We start from the raw sequence: 14,813 nt of genomic DNA, 5'->3' as shown, positions 1-14,813 counted from the left end.
ATTTTATGAAAGCACACTCTTCAATGTACGTATCTTCCCTGTCGCCAGCACCGCTCAGTCTGGTCTCAAGATATTACTTGGTGGCCTCAACGTTGGAACATGATTCTTGGAGAGTTGATGCAATGTTGCCGCTGGAGATGATGTTTCCATGGAGAGTTGGGGATTCGTTCCGATTGATGGTGCTGGTGGGTGACATAGCAGTGAAGAAGAGACGGTTAGGTTATGGAGCGGTGCAAGTCGCTCATGTGCACTCAGGATCATGGAACGTGTATCTATGGGTGTGGTGGAGGGGAAACAGGACTTCGAATAGTCTAACGATGCTTTTATGAATATAAGATTCAGACGCCCCCCTTAACATAAGGATGTATTATTCAAAGCACGGCACTCCATGGGAGAAATTTCCGCGTCTGAGACTTGTCAGCACCACATGTTTATACACAACAAGAGTTAAACGACACTAAACAAATAGAAACGTATATTCCCCATCACCCCAAGCAGGCCGCCAAAAACCTAAAAGATACTATTATCCCCACACGTAAACGGGCCATTCAACTGCGTATCCGGATCATTAAAAATATCCAACAGCGCCTTCAAACTCGTATACAGCCCACCCACCATCAAAAACAGCGTCATAAGCAAGATAGCGTAATTCAGCCCAGCCAGCGCCTTCTTGCGCGGCGAGCTACCCTGCACCTTCCAATTGAGATGCAGCCAAAACACACTCGTAAGGCCAAACGTAAACCAGCTAATGAAGATGGCAGCGCTGATATTCAGGATGGAGGAGAAGATGGGGATAGCGTTTGACACGACGAAAGTCACGATCCAGAACAGGGTGCCGATGCCGATCCAGAGCGACCATGTGGCGGCGTTGTGGACGTTTATGCTGTCTGGGGCGCGCCAGCGCATGGTGGTTGTGTACATGTATTTTATGGCTGTGATGCCGATGACCATTCCGGTGCCCAGGACGGAGGGGAGCAGGATGCCGTAAGCGATTTTTGCGGGGATGGCGGGCGCGGAGCCCAGAGCGGGGGAGGTGACTGTGTCGCCTGCGAGGGCGTAGATGACGCATGCGACGATGATGTAGACGACGACCTCGAAGGATTTCTGCAGGAAGAGGGCGGGCGCGAAGTCGCGGCTAGGGTCGCGCATTTCGGCCATGACGGAGATGAAGGATTGGTTACCGGCGAAGGCGAAGGCGATGTTTAGCAGGGCGTTTACGGCTTCGACGAAGCTGGGGCGCGCGAAGAGGTGGATTTCTACGTCGAAGCCGGGGGGCAGGTTGGGGCCTGCGACGCCGAGCGCGATCATGACGATTAGCACGGCGGCTACGATTGAGATCGTGCAGATCCAGCTCATGGCTGCGGCGAAGGTGAGCTTCCGTGGTAGGCAGAGCAGCCAGCAGACGATGTGCGGGAAGGCCATGAAGGCTACTGTGCACATGGCGTGGTCGGACAACGTGTTGAGCGCTACGCTCATGGTGATGTTTGCGCTCGCGCAGATCAGGATGAGATTGAAGACGAAGGCTGTGCCGAGGAAGTACTCGAATGGCTTGCCGCCGACGTAGAGACCGCAGTCTACGAGGTTAGTTACCATGGGGTAGCGTCGGAAGAACTGGACGAGGATGTAACCGCAGTACGTTGTGAGGCCGCCGAAACCGAGGATAGCGATTATACCGGGGATCAGGCCGAGGACTTTGAGAGCAGATGGCAGACTGAGGACGCCGATGCCGACCTGGGGGTTGTTTAGTATTGGAGACGTGTTTTTGGGAAGCAAGGTTCGTACTTCGATTGTGATGAGGATCACGCATGCTCGCCATCTCCCCAGCGTTCTGTAGTTCTCCGCCGCGTCTGGGTGTTCGCTGACTCCCGCCTGGAGATTGGCGTTGTGACCGAGTTCCTCATCCATTGTATCTTTGTCGGATGCCGAGTAAGTCGAAGGGAGTTCAGACGGAGGAGAGCCCTCCTTCTCCTTCCTACGAAAGCTTTTGAGTCCCATGATTTGACCGTCCCAAGACAAAATCTCTGGGTGCGGAGAAAGAGCAGGAATGCTAGTTTGAGCAAGTGAACCACGGTACCGAAGAGCGGCGAGAAACACTCTTTTAACGACTGCTGAGCTCCTACATCGGCCAAGTTGAGCACCATAGCTGTGCCCTCCACGCTCCGGTATCCCACCGCGTCATGTCCACTAGCCCCTCCGATGCCATCCTTGCAAAACTTTACCCCCATATTCATCGACAACATGGCATATTTAGCTTCCGGCTCCTTCCCCTGTATTCCCAAGCCCGTCTCTTTCGCGAGCCAGGTCTACCAATGCGGAGTGCAGGAAACGCGGGGGGGAAAGGATCCAAAAAGGTTATTCGCGGCATTGGCAGACCATTGTTGGATGCTTGGGCGCGTCGTGAAGGTCGTCCGTGTGTTGTTTCCATCACGAGGATAGTGGATCTTCTTGGGTAAAAGTTTGGTAATGGGCAAGGGATTCCAACGTCCATGATCCACATATCATGTTAGAAAATCTCTTCGAGAAAATCTCTTGACTCGGGCTTGGCGAACAGGCGAGTATCACCTGTATGTCACTCGTCCGTTCTCTTTCCTCGCGATGCTTGCCATGGCGCCGAACTTCCGTGTGCATTGACAGTTGTGGTGGGCGATGTGACGTTGATGTGGTGAGGTGAGGCTTGGTTGGTGGCTGAAGGTGGATCGTCAGCCCTAACCGTCCGCTAGTGGGAACTTCGGGACAGTCCGCCTCAGGTACGACTTCGACTTTCTCCAATAGGCAGATTTTTTCCAGGTTGTATGTCAGAGACTTTTCTCTCTGAAAACGTGAAATTTCGTTAGAACGAGAAAGATGAAAATGGACAGAGTAGTAACAGACCTGCACCATACCACAGCAACCGGCGAAAAGCGGCGGCAGACCAACAAAAGCTGTTGTTGAACGTCCTCCGATTATACGTCCGACAGGCAAGCAGACGGCGGATATCGCCGTGATTGAGATCTTGACACTAGTCATAGAAAAGATCGAGCATGTCCTATGGCATTGAGGTCGTTACAGTCTAGTATACTTCGATATCCAGTGATAAGTTGCCAAGAGCTTAGCCGCGGATTCCTGTTCATTCGGTAATGTAGAAACGTCTAATCAACCTTGTAGATCTTGATCAGGTGAGATTCTCGCTCCAGAGCCAGTTTGATCCGACCTTCTCCTGCATATTGACGGTCTCCTTGGCTACTATCCACTGTATTCGAACCCCCACACTCCTCTACAGACTCGCCTTCCCCCTCGACTCAAATGGCAACAACAAAACCAACACGCCCGCGGCGATAAACAGCGCTCCAGACACATACACAGGCGCACTCGTCTGCAAGTCAGCAAAAATCGCCACAATCGGCGCCATGATGCCAAACACGCGGTTCGCAGACGCCGTAACCGCATTCCCCGTGCCACGGTCCTTGGTCGCAAAAATCTCTGGCGTATACGCATACAACACGGCATACATGATATTCGACACGAAACCGTACGCGCAGTTCCAGCCCAGCAGGGCATTGGACGTCAGCGCCGTGGTGGAGCAGAAGAGGAACACGCCCGTCAGAATCGTGGATAGAGCAAGTGCGCCTTTCCGGCCTATGCGTGGTGTTTCGACGAGTACGCCGCCGACAAGACACCCGGGGACGCCGAGGGTGGCGATGATGAGCGTGTTGCGGTAGGTTGTGTATGTTGAGCCGTCGCCGAAGTCGGCGCCGCGGGTTTCTTGAATGTAGGGTAGGAAGGCGTGGTAGAGCGGGAAGCCGAGGCCGATGAATGCCCATATGACGGTGATTAGGCTGGTTGAGTAAGCCATCTTCTTGGTCGCGAAGAGCGCTTTGAGATGGCTTGTGTCTATCTTCTCCAGATTTCTCTTTACGGCTGCTGAAGCGGTGGTTTGCTGTCGTACGGCTATGCCACCGACAGCAAGACTCTCACAGGCTCGCAGATCTTCAATCGTGAGGTTCGATATCTTGCCGTTACGGCGGGCGACTTCGTGCACAACACGGACGGCTTCTTCGTCCTTGCCTTTCCCCATGAGGAACTTAGGGGACTCAAAGATGGTAAAGCAGACAAACCGCAGGAGGAACATAAGCAGTGCTACACCACCCATGGTGAGCAAGAAGCTGTAACTCAATGAGCAAGGTTATCTCAGCCGGAATTGCAGACAGCTTACTATCGCCATCCCATATTCTCGCTCTTAGTACAATTCTTGTCCGTTGCTTGACACGTCATATTCCCCAGCAACGGCCATGCCACCAGCGTGGCGAAGACCTGCGCCAACGCCCAGTCGATCGACAAGATAGTAAGCAGGTACTGATGGCTACCCGGCAAAAACTCCAGAAAGATAGCCGAATCAACAGGCAAATTCCCACCAACTCCAATGGACCACAGCGCTGCGAATGTTCCAATAGCAGCAAAATTCGGGCTTGCTGCTGCAATCAGACCAAAAAGGGCCGTGATGCCAATGGTCAAGTTAAACGCCCAGCGCCGACCAAAGATATCGCAGCCGAATCCCCAGAAGATGACGCCAACCAGAAGTCCAATGTTCTGCGCAAGAGTCAAGTAAGGCGCGCGGGTAGGTCGGAACTCGCTCCTGACAGGAGGCAAGATGAGACTGGTGGTGACGGGCCAGAGATTGTCCATAGCCCAGCCGAAGCCGATGACGATGAAGAGCTAGATGGGTCAGTCGTGCAGACGCGGTAGCAGTCAGAACGCGTAGTCACCTGCCATTGGTACTTCCCCATACCAATGTCTTGAATAGCCTTGTTCAATACTTTCGCCTTGGCTTCGTACACCGGGTCCAGAGACCCCTCCTCTATGACACCTGCAGGTGCATTGTGAACGGATGGAATTTCTCCTGCAGAGATTTCGTCGGTCTTCTTCGTGGGTAAGCCCTTCATGACGATGTCCTAATTTCCAAATCCGCGATTCTGTTATTAATACTCGCGATGTGGTCTGTAGGATGCGAAGTAGGATAGATAAGAAGTGTTGCGGGAGATCTACAGCGGGGCAAACGGTATCCCAGCACGGGACAGTGAATGCAGATTACTTTCAAGCATGAAAACCAGGGTCGGACGAGCAATTAATATGGTGCGCCGCCCTAAAAAGACTCCCAGTAGCGCGGAGTGGAAACTACGTGATTGCAAGCAAGCTTGCGCGATCGACGTTCCCGCTTACCCAATACATCGAGGATAGGCGTTGTGGCGGACTACGGAGCTGCTGTTTGGCGAGATCTTAGGTTGGAGCTACAAGGTCGATGGACTGCCTAGTGGTTGTGAGATAAGGGACGTTACACAGTAAGGTTAGGCGATTGGCAAAGACACAAAGTTGAGGCTGCATGGCATAGGTTACAGCATGGTGGTGTAATTCAGTAGGCGAAGGTAAGCATCGTGTCGTATCGCATGCCGAGTAAACGGGTGCGCTAAAGATAAAGAAAGTAATATCACGTGCCGTCAAGATCTACGCTTGGTTCGTACAAACAAGAATCTGGTTGATCATTTGATTCATGCCATAAATATCCATACCACTCTGCAGCGTCTATAAAACCCAGGTATAATATCGTTGACCATTACGAGGGCACGCACGTCATCATCTTTCTCCATCGATGCACGCCTACTTCCACAGCTTGCTCAAGCTGGTAGCCTTGTCGTCGTGCTTGTTGAGTACCTTGGCCGTCGCAAGGTCGAAGTCCTCCTGTGTGACGTGCACTCTCCTTTCTCTGAGGGCAAACATACCCGCCTCTGTGCAAACACCCTTCAGCTCAGCACCAGAGCACCCGTTCATCTTCTCCGCAATTTTGTTGAGGTTGATTCCACGAGTCAGGTTCATGCTCCTCGAGTGGATGCGCAAGATGTCGGCACGCGCCTCGACAGTTGGCGGTGGGAATTCGATCTTCCGGTCGATACGGCCAGGTCGCAGCAGAGCAGGGTCAAGAATATCCAGGCGATTGGTTGCCATGATGATCTTGATGTTCTTCGTAGGCTCGAAACCGTCCAACTGGTTCAACAGCTCCAACATGGTTCGCTGCACTTCGGAATCTCCGCCTGAGCTGCCTTCGACTCGGCTGGATCCAATACTGTCGATTTCGTCCATGAAGATGATGCTGGGCGCATGTTCTCGTGCCATGATGAATAGCTCTCGGACCATTCGACTACCCTCTCCAATGTACTTTTGCACCAGTTCGCTTCCAGAGACTCGGATGAACTTGCAGTCAGCGTGATGCGCGACGGCACGGGCGAGCAGTGTCTTTCCTGTTCCGGGCGGGCCGTAGAGCAGGACACCCTTGGGCTGTGCGATACCGAGCGATTCGAAGAGCTCGGGGTGTTGCAGACCCAGCTCAATGACCTCCTTGATTTCCTTGATCTGCTGGTCCAGACCACCAATCATGTCGTATGTGCTGTCGGGCACCTTCTCGACCATCATGAGGGAGACGAGCGGGTCGACCGAGGATGGCAGTAGCTTCTCGAGTTTGTAAGAGTCGCTGAGCAGTGTAACGCGCTTGCCCGGGGTGAGTTTGCTGAGGTCCACGCTGTCGGCCACGTCGACGACTGTAAGTTGTTAGTCAGAAGGGATTCATATGTACTACCAGGTGATACGCACCGTATTTGCCCTCTGGGTGAACCTTGACGAGCACCTTCTTCGTGCCCATGACCTTGACCACCTCGCCGACGTAGGACCCTGGCTGCTGCAGAAGGCCAAGCTCCTCGCGGAGTAACCGCACCCTCGAGTTGTAGTCATTTCGCTGGGCTTCCAGTCGTCGTAGCTTGGCCTGTCCCTGTATAATCTCCAGCTTCATCGACTCGATCTTGTTGTGGAAGAAGGTATCGAGCGCCATGACGGTGGCGGCGCTGGGGCGGTGGTGTCTGTTTGGGCGGGTGAGGGGGCTGTCAGAGGGCGTGCAGCTGGGCTGGAGATGGGCGATGGGAGCACGATTGCCAAGGCGGGGCTCTAGAGGATGCGGTAGTGGATGTGGCGCGCGTGTTGCGATGTCGTTGTTGTCAAACCGCTGCCCGCTGGAGCTTCGCGGAGCGGTGGAACAAGTGGCCGGCGGCGTATGCGCTATCACGAGAGAGGAAGCGCCGCCTTGTGGGGCCTTTGCTTCTTCGCGTCATGCCTGAACATCATGGTATCGTGCTAGGGCAGCGGAATGCTCCCGTGCAATGCTTGCAGAGAGGCCAGCGGGGGTGCAGTGCGTGCCCAAGTGGTTATTGCAGCTCCCTCACAGAGCAGCGTTTCTGTGGCTATTTGGCCGGCCGGTGCATTCTCGACAGAAGTGGCAGGGTCCGCGCAACAGTGCCGAAAGCTACAGGAGAGGATGCGCGTGTCAATCAAAGGATCGCTGATCCCAGACGGGCAGCAGGTCATCTGCAACACACTCACCGTCTCTACAGAGGGGCACGAGTCTCGCGCACTGTGATGCATTTTCCGTTGTTTTTTGCCCCGTAGGCCTGCCACCTGAGCTGTGACGCGCGCAATCAAGTTTCAAGTCAGGCCGCGTCCGTTCCCTGGCTGCCATCCTTGAGCTGTCCTCCATCGTTCTTTGCGCCCACCACCGCAACGCGATACTTGCAATGGGCGAGGGTGAGAGCTCGCAACAAGGCAGCGCGCATGGCGGCGACACGCCGACCATGACGGCCACCGGCGGCGAGACGGCGCGCAGACGAGTGCAGCCCGCCATCCAGACGGCAGGCTACGGTAGGGCTCCGCGATATGGCGCGTCCGCAGAGACGAGCACGCAGGGAGCTGACCATGGCGCAGGCTCCATCACATCCAGCATCGACCGCCGCCAGCAGAACAGCCCGTCCGAGGCCCAGGCGTCCAAGCCCAAGAAGCCCGCCATGGGCCGGCGCACCTCGTCCAAGTTCCCGCACAAGGGCCAGGAGTTCAGCGTCGACGACGACGTGAACGAGGTCGAGCTGCGGCTCAAGCAGCAGCAGCGCCTGGGCCCCACGCTGCGCCGCAAGCCATCGACCGTCCGCCGCCGGACCGCCGCACAGGGCCCGGCCCTCACCACCATCGAGGCCATAGACGACGATGCAGTCGAGCCAGAGCGGGCTGCCACACCGCCGCCCGCAGACCCACAGCCCGTGTCGTCGGGCGAAGAGACGATACGCGTCGAAGACGACGACGACAGCGGAACCCCCGACGATGACGACGACGACGGCGAGCTGAGCGATGCAGAGAGCTTCACCCTGCGAGACCGCCAGGACGCCATCAACGTGACCCATCCCTTTGGAATCAGGATCTGGAAGCCCGCCCTCTACAAAAAGGGCCGCTCCGTCCAGCGCAACGCCGAGGCCGACATCCACTCGTCTCCAGGACTCCATGTTAGCAACTGGCTGTTCCTCTTCAACTTTGCCTGGACGCTCGTCTTTGGCTGGTGGCTGGCGCTGGTGGCTGCTGCTGGAGGGGTGCTTTGCATCCTACTTGGCTTCAACGAAAGCTGCAGGGAGTACGCCCAGCTACTCTTCCATCTCTCCGTCTACCTGTTCTACCCCTTTGGCAGGTACGTCAAGCTGATACAGGACGAGCAATACGCCGAAGAAGACGAGGGCGAGGGTCGCAGCATCAGCGAGTACGAGCAGTGGCAAACGGGTGACATTGAAGAGGGACGGCTGTTCTTTGGACCTACTACTGGTAATAGCACCCTTGTGGGCCGTCGGCGCAACAGTGTTGACTCTACAGGCGGCGAGACAACAAGCCTACTCGGACGAGATGGCCGAGCCAGCATTATTCACTCCGACACTGCCAAAACAAAGCGGAGGCTGTTTGGTCGCGGGACGTGGAACCTTGGCCGCGTCGTCTTCTTCATCTACTTCTACGGCCTCTTGACACCTGCCCTCTTTCTCGCCTCAGCATTGTCTTGGTTTCTTGTCTTCACCATTCCCATGGGTAGAGTGACACTTCTGCTTTTTGATCATCTGCAGCGTCATCCTCTAGCTCTCTCCTTCCATTCTGACAACGGCAATGTGCGCCGTCTAGGCGAGTCGTCCCAAATTCTCCTGTGCACCTACCGTGCAGTAGGTACCAAGTATTGGAAGTACACCATTGACGGAACGAACATCTTCCTGATCAATCTCCTTGCCTTGGTGGCCTTCACCATCTTCGACTACTTCGTTTTGGCCGAGATGATGGGTCTCAAGATCTGGCTAACGGATCAGTTCCTCCTCTTTGTCCTTGCTTTGTTGTCAATCATTCCTTTGGCATACTTCATTGGCCAAGCAGTTGCTTCGATTTCCGCTCAGTCATCTATGGGTGTTGGAGCAACCATCAATGCCTTCTTCTCCACCATTGTCGAAGTATTCCTGTACTGTGTGGCGCTAAAACAGGGCAAAGCAAAGCTTGTCGAGGGCAGTATCATCGGGAGTATTTTCGCGGGTATTCTTTTCCTCCCAGGTCTCTCCATGTGTTTCGGTGCTCTCAAGCGCAAGACTCAACGATTCAATGTCATGTCAGCTGGTGTGACGTCCACTATGCTCCTCTTCGCCGTCATTGGTGCATTTGGGCCAACCTTGTTCTACCAAATCTACGGAAGCGTAAGTCAATCCACGTTCGCCCAGTGGAACTCACTAATTCTATTTAGCATGAACTGAACTGCCACCAATGTATTCATCACCATGACAATTCTCCAGCGGAAAGAGACTGCAGAAGATGCTACTACTCACAAACACCAGCGTTACATGACCGCTTCTACAACGAAGCTGTCAAGCCATATACCTGGTTTGCAGCTGCTATGCTCTTCTTCTCGTACCTTATCGGATTGCTATTTACTCTGCGAACTCATGCCGCGACAATTTGGAGCAACGAGCCGGAAGAGAAGGAGAAAAAGCACATGGATCTCAGCCACAGTACCCTCAGTGCCAGCGGCTACCTCGATTTCCCCCACTCAACACTATCCAGACAAGCGACTGGTCAGTCTGTCTCCCGTGCACATATACGAGAGAGTCAATTGTACAAGCGTATTGTCGGCCAGACTCTGCATGAAGTTGGGCTTGGGCTTGATGATGAGTTGTCAGAACAAAGACCAAAATCAGCCGGACAGACCCCACACGTTGTGCCACCCAAAGACAGTGACGAGCGTCCGCACTCGTCTTTCCATGTTGAAGGCATGTCGGACGAAAACAGTGATGCGCTGATCCGCCAGATCACCCAAATCGCTGCGACCACTACAGCCCTCGCCACTCGCGACGTCACTAAGGCACCGCACAAGGCTGCCCGAATGGCCAACACGCCGGTCAAAGGCCACGTTGAGCGCCCGGCCAACACGCGAACCACAACTGCAGTTCCAGAAGAACACGATGTGGCAGCTGGTCACGCAGCCGGTGGACACGACGCGCCCAACTGGAGCCGGCAGAAGAGTGCTGCGATCCTCATGACCGCCACTCTTGCATATGCCATCATTGCCGAGATTCTGGTCAACACTGTCGACGCCGTACTGGAGGGCTCGGACATTGACGAGAAGTTCCTAGGTGTCACGCTATTTGCTCTTGTCCCCAACACCACTGAGTTTCTGAACGCCATATCCTTCGCTATGAACGGCAATATTGCGCTCTCCATGGAAATTGGTTCCGCGTACGCTCTGCAAGTCTGCCTGTTGCAGATCCCTGCCCTTGTCTTCTACAGCGCTGTGCACGCCCTGAACATTCCCGCAGACCAAGTCGCATACCAAACTTTCAGTATGTCACCCTCCACCACCTACATCCATCCCCAAGAAAACCAACTAACCCCACCGCAGCCCTCATCTTCCCGCAATGGGACATGGTAACAGTAATCCTCTGCGTCATCCTCCTCACATACATGTACGGCGAGGGAAAAAGCAACTACTTCAAAGGCTCCATCCTCATCCTCTCCTACCTCGTCGTCATCGTCGGCTTCTACCTCTCTGGCTTCAACGACTACGAGCGCATGGGCGTCGATCCTACGGATACCTTGGCCCTGGGTGGCCTCGTGCAACGCGAGTTCCAATCCATGAGTTTTAAGACTCCGGGGAGGGGACGCAGTGGGAGGGCGTATTGAGTAGGGGATATAGGGGCTGGTTATGGGTTTTTTGAATGGGGAGGTGCGTGTGTGGATCATAATACTTTTTGGTCGGTGTGGGACGCCGTGTGGGGAGCGCATAGCGCAGGCGTTTTTTTTTGTTCGTGCTTTGCGGTTTCAGAGCGCGGCTGGTGGTGGTTTATGGGGCTTAGTTGAGTCTGGTATTTTGACTGAGTCGATTATTGTCACATGTTTATCCTGTCTTGCCTTTTCATTGCTCCATGTGTATGTGCATAGTCGCTGTTTGTCTTGTGCTACAACTTGGTTGTTGGTGCTTGCTAAGTCTTTGTGCATGTGGTTGTGTTTCATCGTTGGTTGATACTACTTCACTCTTGTATGGTCGGTCCTGAGATGATGGAGATTGATGTTTATTGTTCTGATAGGAAATAGAGAGGGTCTTGTCAAGATAAGGCTTATATGTATGTTAGGGAAGTTGAAAATCAGAAGCTAGGAAAGATGGGATAGAGAAGAAAAGAACAAGGTGACGAGAGATGGTGAGCAAACGGCAAGTTGATGGTGGCGGAAAAGATCAATAGGACTGGTCAGATTGAGAGCTTGACAGCAACTCTAGAAATCACTGATAGCAGCGTACTAACAACATATCTTTCCTCCGCCAACAGACAGACCGGATCGCTGGATCCTGTCGTCTCCCCAAGACCTATCAAAAACTTAATCTCGACTCGATTCGAATGTGCGTGTTTCGGGGGTTTCCAATTTGTCTGCGATTAATCAATTCTACTCGCTTGAGGAAACGTCTTGGGTATCACAGCTGCTTTGTCGTAAGTGAGTCTCTATCTTTTCATTGATTACTATGATGTGCATATCTAACACCATAGTTAGCGGCTCTGATCGGCAAGATACCCATAAAGCCAATATTTCTCCGCAACCAAAAAGCGCTTCGTGGTAGGACGTGATCAGCGGAGGTATCGGGTGAAATCTGCGGAGAATTCCCGGAGGAGTGAAACACGTTTTGCTGTCAAGCGTGCACGTGGTATTTGAACGGGTCGTGGTAGTTCCGGATTTTACTAAAGTAGGTATTTGACATATCTTGCGTGGCGATCTGCAGTGTAGACCTGGAGCTAGACCATGGGATGGTCAGAATGATGATGAATTCCAAGGCCTATTGATGACGACGCAGCTCCATAAGATAAGGGCGGCTTATTATTGACAGGCTCTCGAGAGAAGGCATTTCAAAGCAATATGTTCGTGTAAGCGCATAGAGTGAGGCTGTGCACTCGTTTTAAGCTCCACAGGGTTTCAGGCGGGCGTCAGGGTTGGGTATGACAGACATGCAATGCGGATGATGTGTACCAGGATGGTCTCGGCAAAGTACGATGAGTGGAGCAATCGGCGTCGCGCGGGTCGAAGCTTCACACTTGCATCATCCATCATTCCGCATTTGTGGCTTGCGACGACTGTCGTTCTTGTCCGGACAGGTCCGCTCGCCCAAGATGCTGCTCTTCTAGACAACTGCTTTAGCCTTTCTCATCCTGTTGCTTGTAATACCTGACCTAGTGGGTTCCTTGATTGACGGGAGCTGAAAGCCACCCCCGCTCTTAAGCCCGATGGAATGAGTGAGCGCCGGTCATCGATAAGAACGACGCGCATTATCTTGCTGTCGACGCCGCGGTTCTGAGAATTCTGGATATACCCAAATCTTTATTTCAAGATGCTGCTCCAGGGACTATCGCGCCTGCCGTGGCCGTTGAGATGCGTACTTTTCGCCGCCGTTGCCACTGCCACCATTTCGCCCTCGAACAGCTCGACAGCAAATGCACGATTCCAGGGAACGATACCGTTGAGACTTTCGGGGGATGCGAACCAGATCGCAGGGTTGATTCCATTGACCAGGCAAGCGGCGTCGCAAAATGTGTGTTCAACGTTACCTCCTCCCTCACATGGTGACTTTGACTAACGGTGACCAGATTGACGGCAATCTTTACGTTACCAACTTTTCAAGCGTCGCAAATATATCCGATAGCGAGATTGCCTACATCAGCTGCAATCCAAACGACTACCCCGGGAATGTGGATGCGCAGAGAGTGTTCGACGATGCGTACCAAAATGCGAAGATATCCGGGGTCATTCTGTATAGCACGGATACCGACTATTGCAATTACGAGCAGGCTACAGGACAGGCTTCGATGCAGGGCTTCCCCATACTATCCATGACCAGTAAACAAGATTCGGCCACGGTGTTGGATTCGGCAGTCAACTCGCCACCACAAATGAAGTACTTTGTCCAAGTGCAAGCCAACAGTGCGAGTAGCAGTGCCTTCGGCAGCCAGCAGAATCCCCTGGGTCCGACGCCGTCCACGGCTGTGGCTATGATCATCTTGTACGCTATTACGGGGTGTATTACCGGGTTGTTCCTGATTATCATCATCACTGGCGCGATCAGAGCTCATCGCCATCCAGAGCGATATGGACCACGAAATGTACTAGGACGACCAAGGCAGAGTCGGGCGAGAGGTCTAGGACGAGCTATCCTCGACACGATTCCGATTGTGAAGTTTGGCGAGAAAGAACCAGAGAAGCCGACGGACGTTGAATTGGGATCTGGGTCGGAGACAAGAGACGTGGATGGCGGGACTGGTGTACCAACAACCACAGAAGTCGCAGAACCAACAAAAACAGAGGGTACACCTACAGTCGCTGCAACCGCACCCAACACATCACCCACTGCTACCGAACACGCCTCAGGTATCGCGCCAGCACAATCTTTAGCAGAGGGAGTAGGAGCAGCAAAAAACATCGACACAAACAACAACGAAGACTCAAGCCTCGGCTGCTCCATCTGCACCGAAGACTTCGAGAACGGCCAGGACATCCGCGTCCTCCCCTGCGACCACAAATTCCATCCCGACTGCGTCGACCCCTGGCTACTAAACGTCTCAGGCACATGTCCCCTATGGTAAGCCCCCCTCCTTCCACATATAAAAAAACACCCACTAACCCACTCCCAGCCGCGTAGACCTCCGCCCCGTCACCTCGCGCGACTCCACATCCACCGACCCCGACGCCGCCGCCCTCGCCCCCCCACTCAACCCGGACCCAGAATCCACCTCCTCGCGCCGCCGCAGCGCGTTCCGCGACATCCTCTCCCTGCGCCAGCGCCCCAACGCCTCGGCCGAGGAACGCATTTCCGCGCTGCGCCGTCTACGCGAACAACGCGTTGCGAATGCCAGCACGGATGACGTGGGGCGGAATCGCAGGAGTAGGCGTATGAGTGCGCGGCTGGGCGATGTGTTTAGCGGCCGCACGAGGAGGGTTAGTCCGGGTCGCCTGCCACCACCACAACAGCAGCAGCAGAGGGATGGGGAGACTGGTGTGAGTGAACAGCGCGAGTAGGGTGTATGCATGGCTTATGATTTTGTGATGTTATGATCTTGGTTTGACTTTTGGCATGGCGTTTGGATATGCGCATCGTACTGCGTTTTGGGGATACCATTTAGCTTCGGCTCTTGGGGGATGGGAAAGGTTGCCGCGTTTATGGAGAGGATATGTTGTATGAATTTGTATGAGGGATGAGGTATATAGGGTGGGTGGGTGATGAGGTGTACGATGCAATGACGAATCGATTTTCGAGCAAGTGCCGACCCTCTGGACATATCGCCATCGTTGTGGTGAAGTCGTCGGGGTATTTTCTCACCATATGGTTTTGACATGGATAATCCCCCATTAGGACAAATTCATGCGTGCAAGTCATATATCCAAGTGCGAAATGGCATTACAAAAGAGGTAGTGTAATGTAATGT

The 14,813-nt window shown here is 53.9% G+C and overlaps 5 protein-coding genes across 5 annotated transcripts; 2 read left to right on the top strand and 3 right to left on the bottom strand.

Annotated features, from left to right (window-relative positions):
• Window positions 1-510: 510 nt before the first annotated feature.
• Window positions 511-1,995, bottom strand: P153DRAFT_281723 (uncharacterized protein; the record flags this gene model as incomplete). The annotated part of the gene is made up of 2 exons (XM_033663155.1): window positions 511-1,731; window positions 1,783-1,995. 2 exons carry the CDS (start codon window positions 1,993-1,995, stop codon window positions 511-513), a joined length of 1,434 nt encoding a protein of 477 aa, XP_033527845.1.
• A 1,258-nt stretch (window positions 1,996-3,253) lies between these two features.
• Window positions 3,254-4,919, bottom strand: P153DRAFT_381887 (membrane transporter; the record flags this gene model as incomplete). The annotated part of the gene is made up of 3 exons (XM_033670084.1): window positions 3,254-4,142; window positions 4,193-4,692; window positions 4,743-4,919. 3 exons carry the CDS (start codon window positions 4,917-4,919, stop codon window positions 3,254-3,256), a joined length of 1,566 nt encoding a protein of 521 aa, XP_033527844.1.
• A 712-nt stretch (window positions 4,920-5,631) lies between these two features.
• P153DRAFT_282627 (26S protease regulatory subunit 8) lies at window positions 5,632-6,853 on the bottom strand (the record flags this gene model as incomplete). Its single annotated transcript, XM_033663219.1, has 2 exons — window positions 5,632-6,566; window positions 6,619-6,853. The coding sequence occupies 2 exons, from the start codon at window positions 6,851-6,853 to the stop codon at window positions 5,632-5,634; spliced, it is 1,170 nt and encodes a 389-aa protein (XP_033527843.1).
• Window positions 6,854-7,589: 736 nt separating this feature from the next.
• On the top strand, window positions 7,590-11,034 carry P153DRAFT_373063 (calcium permease family membrane transporter-like protein; the record flags this gene model as incomplete). Its single annotated transcript, XM_033669440.1, has 3 exons — window positions 7,590-9,554; window positions 9,602-10,694; window positions 10,754-11,034. 3 exons carry the CDS (start codon window positions 7,590-7,592, stop codon window positions 11,032-11,034), a joined length of 3,339 nt encoding a protein of 1,112 aa, XP_033527842.1.
• A 1,589-nt stretch (window positions 11,035-12,623) lies between these two features.
• P153DRAFT_157138 (uncharacterized protein) lies at window positions 12,624-14,577 on the top strand. The gene is made up of 3 exons (XM_033662236.1): window positions 12,624-12,925; window positions 12,981-13,969; window positions 14,022-14,577. The coding sequence occupies exons 1-3, from the start codon at window positions 12,725-12,727 to the stop codon at window positions 14,404-14,406; spliced, it is 1,575 nt and encodes a 524-aa protein (XP_033527841.1). The 5' UTR covers window positions 12,624-12,724; the 3' UTR covers window positions 14,407-14,577.
• The last annotated feature ends 236 nt before the right edge of the window (window positions 14,578-14,813 follow it).

The sequence above is a fragment of the Dothidotthia symphoricarpi genome (assembly GCF_010015815.1).
Source record: "Dothidotthia symphoricarpi CBS 119687 unplaced genomic scaffold P153scaffold_3, whole genome shotgun sequence".
In the NCBI taxonomy this organism is placed as follows: domain Eukaryota; kingdom Fungi; phylum Ascomycota; class Dothideomycetes; order Pleosporales; family Dothidotthiaceae; genus Dothidotthia; species Dothidotthia symphoricarpi.
The sequence above is the reverse complement of the archived record's forward strand: the minus strand, read 5'-3'. Positions and strand labels throughout refer to the sequence as shown.

What these genes read in the sequence shown, in the direction of transcription:
- P153DRAFT_157138 (XM_033662236.1), top strand. Translation starts at nt 12,725, where the DNA reads ATGCTGCTCCAGGGACTATCGCGCCTGCCGTGGCCGTTGAGATGCGTA. An exon ending in GGCAAGCGGCGTCGCAAAAT is followed by an intron (nt 12,926 to 12,980) that starts GTGTGTTCAACG and finishes AACGGTGACCAG; the next exon opens with ATTGACGGCAATCTTTACGT. An exon ending in TCAGGCACATGTCCCCTATG is followed by an intron (nt 13,970 to 14,021) that starts GTAAGCCCCCCT and finishes ACCCACTCCCAG; the next exon opens with CCGCGTAGACCTCCGCCCCG.